The following is a 20,935-nucleotide window of genomic DNA, read 5'->3' on the forward strand; positions in this document are numbered from 1 at the left end:
AGCCCTGGACAACTTGGAGCAGGTTTATTTACCTTTTGTACAGCCCAGTCACTGGTTGTGAGAAATGCTCATTGATTGGTAAAGGTAAAGGGACCCCTGGCCATTAGGTCCATTCACGAACGACCCTGGGGTTGCGGCGCTCATCTCGCTTTATTGGCCAAGGGAGCCGGCGTACAGCCTCCGGGTCATGTGGCCAGCAGGACCTCAGCCGCTTCTGGCGAACCAGAGCAGCGCACAGAAACGCCGTTTACCTTCCCGCCGGAGCAGTACCTATTTATCTACTTGCACTTGAAGTGCTTTCGAACTGCTAGGTTGGTAGGAGCAGGGACCGAGCAACGGAGCTCACCCCGTTGCAGGGATTCGAACCGCCGACCTTCTGATCGGCAAGTCCTAGGCTCTGTGGTTTAACCCACAGTGCCACCCGCATCCCCATTGATTGTTACTATTTAACAGATTTATAGAAAGCTTGGAGAGCTTCTGCCAGATCTTAGGTGGCCTGAGAGTTTCTTAAGTGATGCACAGCGGAATAAAATACAGAATAACGTGCAACATAAAACAGTGGATTTTAAAAAGTGGTCAGATTAAAATTAACATTCCAGACATGTTTGCTGATATAAAAACTCGCCCCCCCCCCAGCATGCCAAAATCCGTACAACGTTGGCATGTGTCTTTCTAGCTGGAGGGTTTCTTCTGAAATGAAGGGCTATAGTGTTGGATGCTGTCTTCTGATGAGACAGAGATTTGATTTCTGGGCATGAACTAATTAGAAAGAACATAATGAGGGTATTGGATAGCTATAAGCAAAAAAGAAATCAATCTTTTAGATGGCACTTCCTATAATTTAAATACCGTATTTTTCCGTGTATAAGACTAGGTATTTCCCTATATAAAATATGTTTGAAATTGGGGATCGTCTTATTACACAGATACAATCTCCCTCCATTTTCTTGATTTGGAGTCCCCAAAAAACAAGGGGCGTCTTATACACGGGGGCATCTTATACATGGAAAAATACGGTACATTGCAAACAGCTCAGAGGTTTTATTACAAACAAGCGGTATAGCCATTGTGTTAAGTGAAAAATAGAGGATAGCAAGACTTTGCATTCTTATGAAGGGATGGCGGGTGGCGCTGTGATCTAAACCCCTGAGCCTCTTGGGCAGGGGTTGGCAAGGTTTACCTCACCTGGGCTGGTTAACTCCAGCGGAGATCCCTGCGGTTTCCAGAGTCTGCGCAGACATGATTTTAAGCGCTGCAAAAGCAAGTCGTCGTGCCATGCTGTGCCAGTTTAGTGCAGCGTGCGCGGACTCACCAAGTGGGCGGCTCGGTTCAGGGGTGCTCGTCGGCCGGTTAAACAACCCCCATGGGCCGCAGGTTGCTGATCCCTGCTCTTGGCTGGGCTGATCAGAAGGTCGGCGGTTCGAATCCCCGCGACGGGGTGAGCTCCTGTTGCTCTGTCCCAGCTCCTGCCAACCTAGCAGTTCGAAAGCACACTAGTGCAAGTAAATAAATAGGTACCACTGCGGTGGGAAGGTAAACGGAGTTTTTGTGTGCTCTGACGCTTGTCATGGTCCTCCGTGCACCAGTCCTGCTGGCCACATGACCTGGAAAGCTGTCTGCGGACAAACGCCGGCTCCCTCGGCTTCAAAGTGAGATGAGCGCCGCAACCCCATAGTCTCCTTTGACTGGACTTAACTGTCCAGGGGTCCTTTACCTTTGCCTTTTACCTATTGCCATGAGTTGTAGTTGAGTGGCTCCTAGAGTGGCTGGGGCAACCCGGTCAGATGGGCGAGGTACAATAATTAATTAATTATTAATTGTTATTGTTTTATTATTGTATTAAGTTGGCTGCTGTTTCGGGGGATGGTTGGGGCGGGTGCAGGAGGCACGATCCTGCATCCGAAGTCTCCCCCGCCAGAAGTTTGCAGTTGGAAGGGACCTTGGACGTCATCCGTCCAGCCCCCCTGCGAAGCAGCCCTGCAAAGCGGGGAATTTGTGAAGGAGGCTGGTGTTACTGCCAGCTTACCGCTGTTGCGATTGGCACCGTGCTTACCTTGTAGGCATCTGAGCTCTGCATAGGGGAACATGGCCTTTAGGCCCAGCTGTGCCCATTTCTATGCCCGTCAAGTAGGGATAATGGTTCTGATCAGTCTGTGAATCCTAGTTTCCCCGCCCGAAATCAGGTGGCCTTCCAAGTGCTTTCCTGCTTAAAAGGTCCCTGTGTAGATTGCTTTTAAAAAACTAGAATATTTCCCTCTTCCCCTGTGACAGGCCAAGGGTGTTGGCCTCACACCTAAATTCCTATGTCTCCCCTTTGCAGGATTTCACTCCAGAGAAGAAGCCTCCGCCAAGGGCTCCACGAAGGGCAGCTGTAGGCGGCTGGAAGAAAAAGGTAAAGGGCCCTTTAAATACAAAGGCCTCACTTGGGAGCCTGTTTTTTAAAAGAAAAGCCTGACCAACTTTTCAGATAACCTTTTAATCGAACAGCTTTTTAAAGAAATGTCTGAAGTAACTGATACTATGGTTTGAAGTATTGTTTATTCTGTTACATTTCACTCCCAAGAAGACCCATTTATCCTAAATAGAACCCAGTAAGGCACGTGTGGGTGTGCAAAATAATTTTTTTTTAAAATGTGATCTCCTTGAGATTCCAAGATGAAATTTGGCAGGGAGTTCTTAGACATATGAAATAATCCTTTTGGGGGGATTTTAAAATCGTATTCCATTTTTTAAAATCGCTTTTAAAATTTGTAAAACTTAAATTTAAAATTTTAAGTCCATCATGTGACATACCGTATTCAAGCCCATGAAGTTTTGAAGAGATTGGTATTTTTAGTTTTGAAATACAGTCAAACCTCAGCTCCCAAACACTGAAAACCCCAGAAGTAAATGTTCTGGTTTTCCAACGTTTTTCAGAAGCCGAACATCTGACGTAGATTCTTCCTTAGTGCAGGAAGCTCCTTCATCCAGTTGGAAGCTGCGCCTCAGTTGTCGAACATTTCGGAAGCCAAATGGGCTTCCAGAACGGATTCACAATGTCCTTTCTTCTATCAGATCAAAATGAGCAGATAACAGCAAAGGTTGTTAGGTTCATAGCAGGGGCAATCAGAATAAGGGCCACTAACTGACTGCTGATTCAGGACTTTAAATTGTGCTTTTATATCAAATTTCCTTTTTTGCGTGTACTGCAATGTTTTATTGTTGCTATGGCCATTGGCTAATGTGAATAAAGTTTTGTCTCTCTCTTCTGGAACGGATTACATTCGACAACTGAGGTTTGACTGTATCTCAGTTCTGGCCTGAGCTTTAAAGGTTTTTCTTTAGCCTAGCAAGACCAAAATTGTCAGGCTTTTTGGGTGTGTGTGTTTTTTTTTTGAAATTTCAAACCCTCATAACTCAATAACAGGGTGAGATAAAGAAATTAAAACTGAGATTTGGGAACTTCTCTTATACTACTTTTAGGAAACTGAAATCAATATAAAATGGTAAAGTGAAAGTCATTGGATCATGTGGCATGGAATGACCCAGAAGGACCCTAGGAAGCCACTGTTGTGTAGTGGTTAGCGGTCTGTCGAACTAGGATGCAGGAGAATTTGGAACACAGCTGCCAAGTGGTGGGCAATTTGACTCTGTTCCTTTCGTGCCCTGATCGATCATTGGCCAGGGAGGCACACACATGCTCTGGCCTGGTAGGGGTCTCCTTGCATCGTGTTGTGTCTTGGCAGAAAATCGAATCGGGCTCCGACTCTGATGCCAAGGCTGATTCGGAGGAAGAGGAGGAAGAGGACGACGACGACAGAGAGAATGCCAAGGCTCCCACACCCAAGTCTGATTCCGACTCCAACTCGGACGAGTCCGTCAAGAAGCCCTCCCGGGGACGGAAGCCGGGTAGGCGACCTGGTTTTCTTCCCGTAGCTCGGCCCGTTTATGGGTGTGTGTTGTGTGTTTTTGTCCAAAGGGTGAGTTGATGCCTTCAAAAATCTTCTTTGGCTGTCTTGGCATGAAATAGGTACTTCTTCAGCAGCCCCCCCATGTTAGGGTTAAACCTGGCTCTTGCAGGCTGCTACGTCCAGCTGTTTTGGACCAGCTCCCAGCAGTGCCAGCAGCTGCTCTCTGACTTGTCATGCTTCCCACCTCCACATCCCTGCTGAGCAAGAGAGAACTGTGGGATGTTAGGTTGCGGCCCATGCTAGTCCCACTTACGCACAAGGCTTTCTGCTTGTGCAACAGGATTTCTTGCCCTCTCCTCCATGTGTGCTGTCAGTCAAGTCCTCTGGGCAGAGTTGTGGGGGGCGGGTGAACGTTCCATTGTGCAAGCGGAAAGCCTTGTGCTGCCAGAGAAACATTTGCCTTTAATGCTATGCTGTACAGGCAACTCCCCATTTACGCGGGGGTTATGGCTCGCCGGTGAAAAGACATGTATTTGGAAACACCATTGGGAAAGCCTGCAAATGCCCTCTGAACCTCTGGAAACCCCCTTTAAAAAAACCAGCAGCGCTTACCAGGCTGGCCAAGCTCTGCCACAACCACTCCCTCCAAACCTCCTTGCTCAAACTCCCAACTCTCCGCAGGCTTCATTGATCTGTTGCAAAGGCTCCTGGGATTGCACTTGCAAAGTCTTGTGGGATTGCCGGGTGCTCCTTTCATGCCTTTTTGCCTTTTCTGGGCTCTTTTTGGGCTGTTTTTGCCATTTTTAAAGTCATTTCCAGATTGGGTGCGGTTGTGTGTCAATTGGCGCGTCAATTGGTCGTTTCTTGTATTCCTTCCATTGTATTGCCAAGCAACCTATTCCTTTCCTGACAAAGATTTCTTCTTGCATGACAAAACTTTTCCCCTCCCCTGCCCCCCCCCAATCTGTTCTGTGGGCTCTCCCAACCCTCTGAAGCAGATCTGGGGAGGACAAGCGCAATGAGTACCGTGGTGCCTCGCAAGACGAAATTAATCCGTTCTGCGAGTCTCTTCGTCTTGCGGTTTTTTCGTCTTGCGAAGCACGGCTATTAGCGGCTATTAATGGCTTAGCGACTATTAACGGCTTAGCGGCTATTAACGGCTTAGCGGCTTTAAGAAAAAGGAAACAAACTCGCAAGAACTCGCAAGACGTTTCGTCTTGCGAAGCAAGCCCATAGGGAAATTCGTCTTGCGGAACGACTCAAAAAACGGAAAACTCTTTCGTCTAGCGAGCTTTTCGTCTTGCGAGGCATTCGTCTTGCGGGGCACCACTGTATTGCCCCCTAGGTCTGCTGTAGCATGCCATGAGTTCATCGGGCACATTTGTCCTTGTGAGGGAAAGAGGAGGAGATTACAAACCTTCTGGTGCGTTAAAATCAGATGGAAAACTCAGAAGTAAATAACCTGTTATCATTGCTACTATACCAACACTACGACTGCTGCTGCTGTTTATTGATTTACATACTGCCTAATGCCTAGGCTGTCTTCTGAGCTGTTTGCAAAGTATGAAATCCCAAATGCACCATAGAACTGTATGGTAAGAATAAGGCTAAAACCAGGAGATCCTTCTCAAGGGATCAAGAGAATGCTTGTGTAAGCAAGTGTGTGCGTCAGTAGACACCTGAGTGCCATTTGATGTGGGGCGACTGTTTTTCTCCCTGTTTGCGGGACGACTAGAGGCACTACAAACAGGGAACAGTAAGCCCACAACTTGCGCACATCCAGCTTTATGCACTTGGCAAAAAAAATTAAATTAAAAAAGAGGGTGGAAAGAGGCCAGGCGCCCGAGGAAAAAGGCTTGGGCACATTGCACCCAATGTGTTTTGACTATACGCAATTTTGGCTTTAGGCGTGGCCCCCAGAACGTAACCCCTGTGTAAGCTGAGGGCTTGCTTGCTGGACTGGACTGATCTAGAATCATAGAATCATAGAGTTGGAAGAGACCACAAGGGCCATCGAGTCCAACCCCCTGCCAAGCAGGAAACACCATCAGAGCACTCCTGACATATGGTTGTCAAGCCTCTGCTTAAAGCCCTCCAAAGAAGGAGACTCCACCACACTCCTTGGCAGCAAATTCCACTGTCGAACAGCTCTTACTGTCAGGAAGTTCTTCCTAATGTTTAGGTGGAATCTTCTTTCTTGTAGTTTGGATCCATTGCTCCGTGTCCGCTTCTCTGGAGCAGCAGAAAACAACCTTTCTCCCTCCTCTATGTGACATCCTTTTATATATTTGAACATGGACTCTTCCTATCCGCTGGTTCCCTCGCACATTGGAAGCATTTTTACATCAATAAGACAGATCGTTCCCTCTCAAGCTTAATGGTCTACATGCACGATGCAAAGGGAAGAGTAGGGTAAAGGGACCCCTGACCGTTAGGTCCAGCCGTGGCTGACTCTGGGGTTGCGGCGCTTATCTCGCTTTACTGGCCGAGGGAGCCAGCGTACAGCTTCCGGGTCATGTGGCCAGCATGACTAAGCCGCTTCTGGCGAACCAGAGCAGCGCACGGAAACGCCGTTTACCTTCCCGCCGGAGTGGTACCTATTTATCTACTTGCACTTTGACGTGCTTTTGAACTGCTAGGTTGGCAGGAGCAGGGACCGAGCAACGGGAACTCCGTCACGATGGATTCGAACCGCCAACCTGCTGATCGGCAAGCCCTAGGCTCTGTTTTAACCCACAGCGCCACGGAAGCAAACTCAGGCACCTGCAATGCCCAGTCCAAATGGAAGGGGTTCAAGGAAAGGAGCGGTCCTGCTTCCCTTCTCCCCCTCCGCCTCAGCTGAGTTCCTGTGTCGCTCATGCCCTTCCCCGAGTCACAGGAAAAGACTGCAGCTTTTTCCATGGGATGCGGGCGGGTTGCTTCACTTGAGGAACTGGGTGGCTAGGAGATGGCTATAGCTAATTCTCGACTCCTTCCTCTCCCCCCGGCAGCAGCGGAAAAGCCGCCCCCGAAGCCTCGCGGGAGGAAACCTAAGGCAGAGAGGCTTCCTAGCAGCTCCAGCAGCGACAGGTGAGCGAAGGTGGGGCTGTCGTGAGCACTGTGGCCATCGCTGCTTAATGCGGGATCCTAGAGCAGGGGTCCGCTAACCTCCTCGGACTAGCAGGCACGTCTCGAGTGTACAGAAGGTGCCGTGGGCATCAATTGCAAAGTGGCTGGTGGGGGTGCGATGGCATAGCACAGAATTTGGGAGAGAATTTGGGAGACCCTCCCGATAACGTTGTGCTTGTCGGGAAATCCCCTATGTCCTGCTGGTCCTGACTCTGCAGATCACACAGTGATTAGTCACACAAACTAAGTGCTATTGCTGTCTGATAACAACAGAGAACATACCTCTTTCCCGCTCTCTTTTACACACACACTCAGGTATATGCAGTCACAGATGTACGTTATATATTTCCACTCTCTCTCTCTGCACAAGTGCACCTCTTCCTCTCACAAAGTATGGAGAAGCGCTGGAGAGGCAGGTCAGGAAGTGTTCTTGCCTGCCTGCCTGTGCGTTTACGACCACAATTCAAAATGTTGGTGTTGACCTTTAAAGCCCTCAACGGCCTCGGCCCAGTATACCTGAAGGAGCATCTCCACCCCCAGCGTTCTGCCTGGACACTGAGGTCTAGCTCCATGGGCCTTCTGGCAGTTCCCTCACTGTGAGAAGCAAAGCTACAGGGAACCAGGCAGAGGGCCTTCTTGGTAGTGGCGCCTGCCCTGTGCAACGCCCTCCCAGCAGATGTCAAAGAGATAAACAACTACCTGACATTTAGAAGACATCTGAAGGCTCATGGAAGTTTTTAATGTGTGACATTTTAATGTATTTTTAATCTTTGTTGGAAGCTGCCCAGAGTGGCTGGGGAGACCCAGCCAGATGGGCGGGGTACAAATAAATTATTATTATTATTATTATTATTATTATTATTATTATTATTATTATTCTCTCATCCATCCTGTCTCCTCTCCCCTGCCCTTTGACAAATGCATCATAGAGGCTTCCGTTTAGCAGTGCCTTGCAGGCCAGTTTGAGAAAGCACAGATTTTTCTTCCTGCCCCCCCCCCCCCAGGCTGCGGGTGACAGCGTGGCTCAAAAGCCTTCACACACAGGTGCAAAGATGCCATTTCTTCACATGTCACTGTCTTGTTGATTTTCCACTCGCTCGCCACTCCTGCTACTGATTTGGCAAATTCCAAAATGCAACAGGGCACTCTGTGAGTGCCGGTTGGCTGTTGTGGCCACGCCAGGTTTCCTTAACCTCGGCCCTCCGGATTTTTTTTGGCCTACAACTCCCATGATCCCTAGCTAGCAGGACCAGTGGTCAGGGATGCTGGGAATTGTTGTCTCAAAACAAGGGTCGTGGTTGAGGAAGCTTGGGTCACGCCTTCTCATGGGACTTACGAATTCTGTGTTCCTCTGTGCGTCTCTCTTTTTCTCTCTCCTTAGGTTAGTGGAAGAGAGTCTTGGCTTTTTGGAGCACAGTAGGGTGTGTGTGTCTCTGCGTGAGTTTCAGATAACAGTGGTGCCTCGGGTTAAGTACTTAATTTGTTCTGGAGGTCCGTTCTTAACCTGAAACTGTTCTTAACCTGAAGCACCACTTTAGCTAATGGGGGCCTCCTGCTGCCGCTGCGCCGCCGGAGCACGATTTCTGTTCTCATCCTGAAGCAAAGTTCTTAACCCGAGGTACTATTTCTGGGTTAGCAGAGTCTGTAACCTGAAGCGCATGTAACCTGAGGTACCACTGTATTACTGTTATTTTAACAACTAAAGCAGACTTAATTCCAAACTGCTTTATCCAGGCGGAATCCAGATTAGAGGAAGAAAATACACACTCACATATATGCAGCCACAAATGTATTTCTTTCCACTCTCTCTGTCTGAACAAGTTCACCTCTTACCTCTCAGCCCTCTCTGAGCTAGGGACCAAGCAGTGGAGGCAACTGAAATAAAGGACAGACTAGTCTGGGAGCATTTATGCAGGACATTCAATGATGTGGCTTGCCACGGTCGCCACATCAAGGCACTGTTCAATCTTTTTAACAAGTCTGGCGCTCGGGAGTAGCTGGGAGCTCGCACCCCGATTCGCCCACAGTCATTTATTGTCTCTTTCCTTGCCTGCTTCCCCTCCCAGCGACAGTGACAGCGACGTGGACCGCATCAGTGAGTGGAAGCGCCGCGACGAGGAGCGCCGCCGGGAGCTGGAGGAGAAGCGGAAGCGCGAGCAGGAGGAGGAGCTGCGCCGCCTCCGGGAGCAGGAGCGGGAAGAGAAGGAGCGGAAAAAGGAGAAGGCCGAGAAGGGGGAGGTGGAGCACTCAGACAGCGACAGCAGTGTGGACAACGAGGTCCCCAAGAAGAGCAAGAAGGGGCGGCCCAAGGCCCCATCGTCTTCCGACTCAGAAGTGGAGAAAGAGGTGAGCTGGCAAGGCAGGGATGGGAGCGCCCTGGGAAAGGGGCCAGGCTGAACTTCATCTAATAATAAGAATAATAATAAGGTAAAGGGACCCCTGACCATTAGGTCCAGTCGTGACTGACTCTGGGATTGCAGCGCTCATCTCGCTTTATTGACCGAGGGAGCCGGCGTACAGCTTCCGGGGTCATGTGGCCAGCATGACTAAGCCGCTTCTGGCAAACCAGAGTAGCGCACAGAAACGCCGTTTACCTTCCCACCGGAGTGGTACCTATTTATCTACTTGCACTTTGATGTGCTTTTGAACTGCTAGGTTGGCAGGAGCAGGGACCGAGCAACGGGAGCTCACTCCGTCACGGGGATTCGAACCGCTGACCTTCTGATCGGCAGGTCCTAGGCTCTGTGTTTTAACCCACAGCGCCACCCGCGTCCCTGCAGTGAGACCACTGAAAAGGCCCATTCTCTTGCCTTCCCTGGCTGGGCCTCAGATGACGACGGAAGTGTCTGGGCTAGTTCATAGAGGGAGTGGCGGTCCTTTGAGGCATTGCAGTCCTGATCTTGTACATAGGAAAGCAGCTATTTTACCATAGCCCTGCAAAGATCAAAGAGCAGGGGAAGCCTGGGAGGTTTTTCACTGGGATGTGATAGCCTATCTTGTGACATTCTCGTTTTCTTCCCCCCTCCAGGTGAAAAAGCCCCTGAAGAAGCAGCAGTCCTCCGAGATCTCGAGGAAACAGAGTCAAAAGGAGAAGAGGTGCCAAGGAGAAGAGAAGACCCGGAACAGGTTATATAATAATCATAATAATCATAAATTTATTATTTATACCCCGCCCATCTGCCTGGATTTCCCCAGCCACTCTTGGCGGCTCCCAACAATATTAAAAACATGATAGAACATCAGACATTAAAAACTTCCCTAAACAGGGCTGCCTTCAGATGTCTCCTAAAAGTCAGATAGTTGCTTATTTCCTTGACATCTGATGGGAGGGCGTTCCACAGGGAGGGTGCCACCACCGAGAAGGCCCTCTGCCTGGTTCCCTGTAACCTCACTTCTCGCAGGGAGGGAACAACCAGAAGGCCATCAGAGCTGGACCTCAGTTGTCTGGGCTGAATGATGGGGGTGGAGACGCTCCTACAGGTCTACTGGGCTGAAGCCGTATACCTCAGTCTAGTATACCTGAGTCAGTTCCCAACATGCTTTGAGGAGGGAGGTTTAATGTAGTTTGATTAAACTGCTTGGGGCAACTTTTCTCTTCTTCATTCTTCTTCATTCTTCATTCTCCACCCTTCATCCGTAAATCTCAGGGCAGCTCACAACATACCTAGGGAGGGCTGCTGTAGCGAGCTGGGAGAGAAAACTAGTGCCAAGCATTAAACGTACGTTCCCTTTGGTAGGAGTTTCCTCCAAACACATTGAGAACTGAATTTGTCAATGCAACTTTCCCTTGCCCATTTATGGGCCCGTCCATATCATTCAGATCTTGGGTCTTGAATCGAGCTTGGAAACAGTTTGGTGACCAGTGAAGTCCTTTTATTACTGGCAAGGAATGTGCCCAGCAAGCAGTCCCAGTTTAGAGTCTTGCGGCCAGTTCTTCGTTAGCTCCAGTTTCTGGACCACCTTCAGGGGCAGCCCCACATACAGCACGTTGCAGTAATCAAACCAACTAGCTGCAGACCTTGACATTTTAGGGAGCGTTGGGTTGCCCGTTTGCAGGTTTCCCCCTAGGCATGGAGTAGACACAGCCTTCTTCTTAGCACCAGTTCTGCTTCTTACCTTCTTTTTCTTCTGTCTCTAGAGCTTTGAAAGCAGAACGAGGCCGGAAAAAGTCAGAGGTGCTCCCTGAAAGGAGGGTGGAGAAGAAGAAAGGTAAAAAACAAAAACAAAAAACAGGCTGGAGAAAGAGAGAAAAGGGATATGTGATTGGAGCATGAGTGACTTGTTTTCCCCGGAAGTGACTTGTTTTTCCCGGCTTTCAAAAAACCTTTGTGCTGTCTGCAGAACCCACGATCGAGGAGAAACTCCAGAAGTTGCACAGCGAGATCAAGTTTGCTCTGAAAGTCGACAATCCGGTAAGCTGGAGCCCCTCTCTCCTTTGAGCCTGTTTCCCCCCGGAAAGCTCTCCTTACAATTCCCGGGCTTGCCTGCAGGTTCCTGCCCGCCTTTAGGATTTGCTTGCCATTTCTGCTGCTGGAAAACTCTTCTGTGATGCCCGCCTGAGGCAGGTGTGGGGGTCCTTCTGCCGTCCAAATGGTGCAGGATTCCAACCCCTGCCATTCCTGACTGTTAGACATGCTGATTGGGGCTGATGGCAGTTGTAGGTGCATCCACAAGTGGAGGGCCGCAGGTCCCCCCCCCCAGTCCTGGAGCCGAGGGGACGGGTCTCTTGTTCCACTGTTTTCCCCTTCTCCAATCCACTGAACTGCAGTGGAACATCCAGAAATACAACTCTCCTCAGTTTCCACCTGCACTCTGAGTTGGTACAGGCTGAGGAACAGGACACCCCCAGGTGATGCTTCTAATGGTATCAACAGTGTCTAACTGAAGGAGCGTCTCCACTCCTATCGCTGAGCCCGGGCACTGGGGTCCAGCGCCAAAAACCTTCTAGTGGTTCCCTCGCTGCGAGAAGCCAAGTTACAGGGAACCAGGCAGAGGGTCTTTTTAGTAGTGGCACCCTCCCTGTGGAACGTCCTCCCAACAAATGTCAAGGAGATGAGTAACTATACAACTTTTAGAAGACATCTGAAGTCAGTCCTGTATGGGGAAGTTTTTAATGTTTGATGTTTTACAGTGGTACCTCGCAAGACGAATGCCTCGCAAGACGAAAAACTCGCAAGACGAAAGAGTTTTTCGTTTTTTGAGTTGCTTCGCAAGACGAATTTCCCAATGGGCTTGCTTCACAAGACAAAAAAACTGAAAATGTCTTGCAAGTTTGTTTCCTTTTTCTTAAAACCGTTAATACCCAGGGTGACTTCGAGGAGCAACTCATAGCACGCGGTGTGGTAGCCTTTTTTGAGGTTTTTGAAGACTTTGGTGATTTTGAAGACTTTGGGAAACCATGCTTCGCAAGACGAAAAATCCGCAAGATGAAAAAACTCGCAGAACGAATTAATTTCGTCTTGCGAGGCACCACTGTATGGTGTTTCAAATATTTTGTCGGGAGCTGTCAAGAGCAGCTGGAGCAACCCAGTTAGATGGGCGGCTAATCATCACCATTACCATTATTGTTGTTCTTTTTTTTAATATAATTTTTATTAAGTTTTCCATATTTTATTACATTTCAGTATCAAAAAATAACTTAAGACATTGCTTAAATAAAGCGTCAACATCCTTCTTTCCCTCTAACAGATTTCCGTATCTCATTACCAATTTCTCCACATTCCTAAGTTCACTTTTTTACCTTAAATCAATCTTTTAACAATCACCTATTTATAAGTAAATCGGCTCCTTAATTTCCCATTACCAGACATTTCAACTTAAACCTACAAACGTATTCAACTGTTTTCAATTTTCATTCATATAGAGTATAAATTTGCCCCAGTCCTTTTGGAACAATTATTGTTGTTCTTGTCATTCTTATAATTATTCTGTGTAAGCAGTTTTTGTGTAAGCTCCGGTGGGCCAAATGGTCACTGTGCCCAAAATCCTGTTTCTCTAGGACGTCAAGAGGTGTCTGAGTGCGTTGGAAGAACTGGGCAGCCTTCAGGTCACCTCTCAGATCCTCCAGAAGCACACAAACGTCGTGGCCACTCTGAAAAAGGTAAGAGGGTGGGGTGGGTGGGTGGGATTGGGGAGGCCCCCACTACTTGTGCACAGCCGTGAGGACGCGGGTGGCGCTGTGGTCTAAACCACTGAGCCTCTTGGGCTTACCGATCAGTAGGTTGGCGGTTTGAATCTGTGCAACGGAGTGAGCTCCCGTTGCTCTGTCTCGGCTCCTGCCAACCTAGCAGTTCGAAAGCACGCCAGTGCAAGTAGATAAATAGGTACCACTGTCTTTTACATTTTATATCGACACTACCGTGCCTAATTTGAAAGCGTCTAAAATGCCGTGTTTGTTTGTAACAAGATTCGGCGTTACAAGGCCAACAAAGAAGTGATGGAGAAGGCAGCCGAGGTCTACACATGCCTGAAGTCCCGCGTCCTGGGGCCAAAGGTTGGGGCGAACCAGAAAGTCAACAGGACTGATTCGGAGAAGGAGAAGGACAAAGGGGAGGGGGACAAAGGCAAGGAGAAGCTGCCTGAAGGGGAAAGGCAGAATGAGACAGGCGAGGAAGAGACGAGTGCTGGTAAGAGGCTGGGGGCAAGAGAGACCCTCTCTGAGTGGGGTTGGGGTTGGCTGGAGGGGAGGGAGGGACAGGCAGGGAAGGGACTCGGAGATTGATCCCACTCTCTTCAATCAGCCTTCCTCAATCCTTCACAGCCAGGTAACCCAAGTGGGAAGTGGTGGAGGAACTGGGAGGAGCTTAGTGTCGTGTAGTGGTTGAGAGCGGTAGACTCGTAATCTGGGGAACCGGGTTCGCGTCTCCGCTCCTCCACCTGCAGCTGCTGGGTGACCTTGGGCTAGTCATACTTCTCTGAAGTCTCTCAGCCCCTCTCACCTCACAGAGTGTTTGTTGTGGGGGAGGAAGGGAAAGGAGAATGTTAGCCGCTTTGAGACTCCTTAGGGTAGTGATAAAGCGGGATATCAAATCCAAACTCTTCTTCTTCTTCTTCTTAATTTTTTTATAACAGATGTCAGGGACTGGCTGGATGCAGAGGGAGTGGTGGGAGGCACCAGCTGGGGAAACCCCATGGGAAGAAGGCTCAAAGCCAGGGGAGTGGTTGTGGGATGATGATAGGGATGCGGGTGACATTGTGGTCTAAACCACTAAGCCTCTTGGATTTGCTGATCGGAAGGTCGGCGGTTCAAATCCTAGCGATTGAGTGAGCTCCCATTGCTCTGTCCCAGCTCCTGCCAACCTAGCAGTTCAAAAGCATGCCAGTGCATGTAAATAAATAGGTATCGCTGCGGGAAAGTAAACAGCGTATCTGTGCGCTCTGACTTCCATCACTGTGTCCCGTTGCGCCAGAAGCGGTTTAGTCCTGCTGGCCACATGACCCGGAAAGCTGTCTGTGGACAAACACCGGCTCCCTCGGCCTGAAAGCGAGATGAGCGCCGCAACCCCACAGTCGCCTTTGACTGGACTTAACCATCCGGGGTTCCTTTACCTTTTTGTGGGATGATGATGATGAGTGGTTGGAGAGAGAAGAGGGAGCAGAATGAGAGGAGGAGGTGCCAGAAATTGAAGAGGCAACAGGGTTTACTGAGCAGGAAGAGGCTGTGGCAGAGAGCAGTTCAGACTCTGGGGAGGGAGGCCAAGAGGCAGAGAGGAGTCTGGCCGCTGAAGAATCCAGAGAGTCTCCTCCTCCAGCTGTGACCAACTCCCTTCCCCTCTGGTATGGGCATAGCCAAGATTTATGTTAGGGGGAGTAGGATGTTAGATGGGGCAGAACCAATTTATCTGCAACATGTCTGGTCCATTAGTTAGGTATTTTTATATTTACAGTGGTACCTCGCAAGACGAATGCCTCGCAAGACAAAAAACTTGCTAGACGAAAGGGTTTTTTGTTTTTTGAGCTGCTTCGCAAGACGATTTTCCCTATGGGCTTGCTTCGCAAGACGAAAACATCTTGCAAGTTTGTTTCCTTTTTCTTAACACCGTTAATACAGTTGCGACTTGACTTCGAGGAGCAATTCATAGAACGCGGTGTGGTAGCCTTTTTTAAGGTTTTTAAAGACTTTGGTGATTTTTGAAGCTTTTCCAAAACTTTCCCGACACCGTGCTTCACAAGACGGAAAAAATCGCAAGACGACAAAACTCGCGGAACGAATTAATTTCGTCTTGCGAGGCACCACTGTACTTGATTTAGGGGGTGTAGCTTCACCCCCTGGCTACGCCCATGACCCTGGTCTCCTAGAACACACAGCAAAACTGAAAAAAAGCTGAGCAGAGGCTGGTTGTGCGCAGGCGCAATTTGCAACTGCTTGGGGAAGACCTTGGGGAGGAGGAGCCTTAGAGAGCGGTGGGAAGTCCTCACAACTGCCTCATTGGGGCAAGACCTACGAGTTGCTGTGATCACTCGGTCTGCACTGTTTTGGTTTGTTTGAATAAAGAGTTGACTTCACTGACGCCGTGTTTTTTTTAATTGCTGGCCCACACTCCTGGCAACTGATTACCCCTTCCTGTTCTCTTGCCCCTGGGTGTTGACATCTCTTTTCTTCCCCAGACCTCCCAGCTCCTGTGAATGGGGAGTCGGGAGCCCAGAAAGGTGAAGGTGTGACAGAGAACAAGGACGGAGATGAAGATTGGACTTCCGGGGACGTCAAGGGAGGGGCTTCCCCCGAAGACACCCACAACGAGTAGGGGATCTTTCTGGCCTTTCTTGTGGGTTTGGTTGTGCTGCTTAGGAGGTGACGTGCCTCCACACCCCAGAGGCTGCCACTGAAAAGTGCTGCAGTCAGGGGAATTTCCCAGGGTGGGGAGTGTTAAAAGAAAATCCCTGCAGTCCATATAATCCAATTTTGGAATTTAGAATTGGACAAACTTGGGCAGAAGTCGGAATGAGGTTATTTTTCCAAGGGATGGGGAAAGACCCTTATTGGGATCAGAGAAGTCTGCATTATCCAGAGTCAGGCTCCTGGCCCACCTAACTCAGGCCCCGGAGCCGCCTCAGGGGTCCCCCTGCCCCCCAAACCTTGGTTTTCCTGCCTCGGGGTGGTAGAAGATCGTTCTCGTCCCACCTTGTCTCCCAACCCCTTCCTCTCTGTGCTACTGCAGAACGCAAGACTATTCTGCGACGGAGCGGGCAGGAGCCGAACGGGAGGCGATCCACATGGAGTCGGACTCCGTGGAGGAAGATGACGGGAGCTGAAACCGAGGGGGGGAGGCCCCTGCAAAGAAGCAGCGCCGGACGGGTTGTGACGCTTGCAGCCCCCGGGGAGGCGAGGTCTCTGCCTTGCCTTGTCTTTCAGAGATGCTTTTCCAAGCCACACAGTAGATGACGTTCTAGGCCGGTCTTCCCTGACTTGGTGCCCCCCAGAGTGCGGGTTCCGTTTCGTTTCCTAGACCTCTGCTCCCGTCTCCCGTGGCCGTTGGCCATGCTAGCTGGGGGCTCATGGGAGTTGCAGTCCAGTAGTGCCTGGAGGGCACCTGGTTGGGGAAGCTTGTTCCTAAGTCATATCCCTTCCTCCCTGAGCCCTCTTCTCCCCCTCTCCCTCCCTCCCATTTCCCAGTCCTCTTATTGCTCCTTGGAGAATTATGAACTTCTGGGGCAGCCCCACAACCGATGTATGTTTGTATTGGTTCCCTGTTTTTGATTTCCCCCACTCTCTGTCCAGTCTCTCCCCACCCACCCATCCCGTCCCTTTTACTCTTGTGATTTCAACAGACGTGAAATGAATATATAAAGGGTTGTTTTTTAATGAAAAGAAAATGCCATTCATCCTTGTCAAACTTCTTTATTTAGAGTTTCTCTCTCTTCTCGGTGGGGGGAAAGGAAGGGGGGGGGAGAAGAGAAAGATTGTGCTTAAATCACCCCAGGGTTGTGGTGGTCCGTGGCTTCAGATTTCAAGGGTGCCGCCTGTCGAATTCTGTTTCTGCAGGGTCTGGACTGTTTTGCATTTCAAACAAGGCGTAGTGATCACTCGCTGCTCCAGATGTTGCAGAACTACAGATTCCATCAACGTTGGCAGTTGGGGCTGATGGGATTTGTAGTTGAGCAACATCTAGGAGGGCCAAAGGTTCTCTTTCTCTGTTGTAAAATCCTGCTGGACTCCTCTCCTTATGTTGCCCTGGCAGGGCATCCAGCTTTGATTTTGCCTCCATTCTGAGTTGTGTTAGATGAGTTTTCCCAGCTCTCTTTTTTTTGTCACCGTTGTGCCTCCCCTCCTTCTTGGGACGCTGCTGCTTACGATAGTTGCTGGTTTGCCACCCTCTCCAGCCGCGATAGAGAGGCCTTTCAAGAAGTGTTACTGTGCTGATACGGGGCCGTTTCTGCACAGTATAATTCTCTCATGCACTGCTTCAAAGATATCAGAATGCCTGGCTAGAACGCTGGGCTGTTGGCCTTTCAGCCTCGGCCTAGCCAAAACTCCTTGTGTGGGTTGTGTCCGACTGCCCCTTAAGTGTTCCCCTGAAAGAATCCTACCATCTCATTCTCCTTAACACAAGACTGGTCTCAACCCTATCAGGAGGAGAGGCAGGACATTGGTGTGTGCAAAACTAGCTGAGCAGTTTTGCATTTTCATTTCGTTTTTCAAACGCTGTGTTACTGGGCGGGTGTTGGTGTTGGTCTTTTTATGTCTTTTAAAAAAAAAACCAAAACCAAAAAACCTCTCCGCAGGTAGAAAACACACCCCACAGGGGAGTAGGTAGGAGACTGGCTAGCTAGCTTACTAGGCAAGGGGAAGCATTCAGACTGGAGTGTGAAGCAGCACAGTCAATTCTGCAACCAGCTCTTAGCGCCAGCAACTACCTTGGGCAGCAGTTGAGCGACAAAGTATGGAGAAGCTCTGAAGAGGCAGGTCAGCCTTGACAAATGCATCATAGAGGCTTCCGTTTAGCAGTGCCTTGCAGGCCAGTTTGAGAAAGCACAGATTTTCTTCCTGCCCCCCCCCCCAAAGGCTGCAGGTGACAGCGTGGCTCAAAAGCCTTCACACACAGGTGCAAAGAGGCCATTTCTTCACATGTCACTGTCCTGTTGGCTTTCCACTCGCTCGCCACCCCTGCTACTGATTTGGCAAATCCCAAAATGCAACAGGGCACTCTGTGAGTGCCGGTTGGCTGTTTCGGCCACGCCTTCTCATGGGGCTTCCGAATTCTGTGTTCCTCCGTGCGTCTCTCTTTTTCTCTCTCCTTAGGTTAGTGGAAGAGAGTCTTGGCTTTTTGGAGCACAGTAGGCTGTGGGTGTCTCTGCGTGAGTTTCAGATTATTCCTATTTTTTAAACAACTGAAGCAGACTTAATTCCAAACTGCTTTATCCAGGCGGAATCCAGATTAGAGGATGAAACTGCCAAAATACTGTCTGAAGCATCATTTTGTTTTTGGAAACCATGAAATAAAGATGTTCCTGTCTGATAAGAAAGAGGAGTGTTTTGACTGTCAGTTGTGGAACACAGGAGAGAGAACAGCTGAATTGGCTGCAGAATCATGCTTTCAAAATATCTCAGCTTTTGGGTTTGGGATCTTTTCCAATGCTAGAGCAGACCCATTGAAGTTAATGAACCTAACTGAGCTGTGCCCATTAATTTCGGCGGGTCTGCTAAAAGTAGGACGGGCATTGGAGACAACCCTTTGTTGTTAAAACAAGCTTCGAAGCAAGTAATAGCGAATTTCATCTGTGAGAAGAATTACTGAATACCACTTCCAGAGTGTCTGGATGGGTCAGTTCCTGCTGTGGCTCCTTACTGCTTGCGGGGGAAAAGAACAAAATAGCGAAGGTAAGAGAAATGGTTTAATTTACGTAATTCATACAGGTTGAAGAAGAGTCCTGTTGCTGAGTGTTGGGAGGGAGTAACCTTTGTGCAGAATTATTGAAAGCAGAGCATAAGAAGGAGTGTGGTAAGCAGTGCTATAGCCTTATTGGAGTTTACCAATTGGTTGGGTGAGCGTTGCTCCCGGACGGGAGGAAGGAAGTCAAATGACACCGAGGTTTTGGTTCAGAGAAAGAGTTTATTCTGCTCTCTGGATAGCAGAAGGCACTTGCGTGGTCAGTCCACATCAAGTCCAAAGAAATGAGAGATTCCAAGCAGTATATATAACCTCCAGGCAACCTCTCCCCCCTTCCCCAGGAATCCAGACACGTAAGCTTATACACGTAAGTTGACATCACAGATGTTCCTGCTCCTGTACTCTTAACCATAAAAGGGTGTTCCTTATCCTGTATTCCTTATCTTGGGGTAAGAAGGGCACCAACTCTAAGAGCACTCCTGGCGCCGTTCCCGGGGGGCTGACAAGGTCTGTGCGTCAGTGTAGTCAGGATGTAAGATAAGACCCAGACGTGTCGTGCCTGCTCCACTTTTGAACTGGCAAGGCCATTCATTAGGCGTCACGGACTGATAAAGGAGAGAGCTTTGTTTATACAGCTGTGTTCCTGTTATACATTTGCTCAAGAGCTCAAGTTAATGGTTTTTAGCTAATGGAGAAGGAAAAATGGGGTTTGGGGGCCCGTTTCAGACTGACTGCACAGTCAGGTTTTAGATTTGGGAAACTCATTCCTTCAGTGCAGAACTAACTTTTGAAGGAAGTGGTAGTGGTTGAACCTAAAGGGCACGCAGCCTGGTCAAAATCTGCTCCTGTTGAAATGGACAGGGCTTTACTCGGGTGGTTTAAGTCACGCGCTGGGTTTGATGCCGTCTCAAGTCATTACTAATTCTTGCTCTATATATGTTTAGGTAGTAAAATCGAAGTTCTAGTTCCGTTTTTATTAACCTGGTGCCCTTCAGAACCCAACCAGCACAGCTATAGCGTGCTCTCACTATGCTGTTATAAGAACTACAGCAGATTATATATACAGTGGTACCTCGGGTTAAGAACCAAATTCATTCCAGAGGTCCGTTCTTAACCTGAAACGGTTCTTAACCTGAAGCATGCTTTCGCTGGTGCATTATTTCCGTTCTTATCCTGGGGCAAAGTTCTTAACCTGGAGCAACCACTTCCTAGTTAGCGGAGTTTGTAACCCGAAGCGTCTGTAACCCGAGGTATCACTGTACACACAAAAACACACAGGTCTCACTTCCTGAACACAGTGCATTCCTTAGAAATCATTTGCCAGGCAAGTGTTTGTATAACGAGTCCATGATTTCCACTGATTCCTATGGTAACATTTCTAATTCGTGATTCCCCCCCCCCCCCTCCATGTTTTTGTTTTCCCCTGAAATGGCTCCAACCAGCCAAAAAGAGACGGGACACAGAAGCAGCGGGAAAATGTTGCCTGAAAATGTCATTCAGAAGATGGGTGTACCGGAAGAAGCATCAGTTGCAGCCGAAACAGGGAGGGTGGGGAGTTACAGCGTAAGAGCCTATCTTGCAGGGTTACAAGAATAAAATGGGGATAAGTTGTCCAGTAAGGACGTAAGTGGCCCATTTAGTGGCCTGTTCTCACAGTGGCCCATAAGAAGTCCCAGAAAGAGGACTTAAGCACGGGAGCATTCACCTCCCACCCCCCGTGGTTTCCAGCGGCTGATGCTCAGAAGCGTTACTTGCGTTTGATGGTCATCCCAGGTTACTAGCCTTTTCCTCCACGAATTTTGTCCGTTCCTCTTTTAAAGATACCAGAGCTAGTGGCCATCACTGCCTCTTCAAATAGTAGAGTTGGAAAAGGACTGCGAGGGTCATCTCGTCCAACCCCCTGCGAGGCAGGAACCTCAGCTAAACCACCCATGGCCCATCTTCGAGATGGAATTCCATTCCGTCTTGTGAGAGGGAATTCCTCCACCCCACCCGGCCTACAGTCTGGCCCTCTACTCCCCAGAGACTTAAAACCCACCCATCAGCACCTTCTAGCAGACTCGCATTGCTAGGAAATTACTCTCACAAGCAAACCACTAGGTACCTCTT

At 49.2% G+C, this 20,935-nt stretch overlaps 1 protein-coding gene across 1 annotated transcript in view; it reads left to right on the forward strand.

The window, feature by feature from the left end:
• HDGFL2 (HDGF like 2) overlaps window positions 1-18,461 on the forward strand; it is a 30,597-nt gene extending 12,136 nt beyond the window's left edge. Inside the window, exons 5-15 of the mRNA XM_080988572.1 lie at window positions 2,272-2,392; window positions 3,726-3,888; window positions 6,881-6,959; window positions 9,065-9,344; window positions 10,027-10,124; window positions 11,137-11,207; window positions 11,340-11,410; window positions 12,997-13,098; window positions 13,405-13,624; window positions 15,606-15,738; window positions 16,157-18,461. Of these exons, the coding sequence (XP_080844698.1) occupies window positions 2,272-2,392; window positions 3,726-3,888; window positions 6,881-6,959; window positions 9,065-9,344; window positions 10,027-10,124; window positions 11,137-11,207; window positions 11,340-11,410; window positions 12,997-13,098; window positions 13,405-13,624; window positions 15,606-15,738; window positions 16,157-16,250 (1,432 nt within the window). The 3' untranslated portion in view covers window positions 16,251-18,461. The remainder of the gene's footprint in view (window positions 1-2,271; window positions 2,393-3,725; window positions 3,889-6,880; window positions 6,960-9,064; window positions 9,345-10,026; window positions 10,125-11,136; window positions 11,208-11,339; window positions 11,411-12,996; window positions 13,099-13,404; window positions 13,625-15,605; window positions 15,739-16,156) is intronic.
• The last annotated feature ends 2,474 nt before the right edge of the window (window positions 18,462-20,935 follow it).

The sequence above is a fragment of the Podarcis pityusensis genome, assembly GCF_964106645.2.
Source record: "Podarcis pityusensis genome assembly, chromosome: 18".
In the NCBI taxonomy this organism is placed as follows: domain Eukaryota; kingdom Metazoa; phylum Chordata; class Lepidosauria; order Squamata; family Lacertidae; genus Podarcis; species Podarcis pityusensis.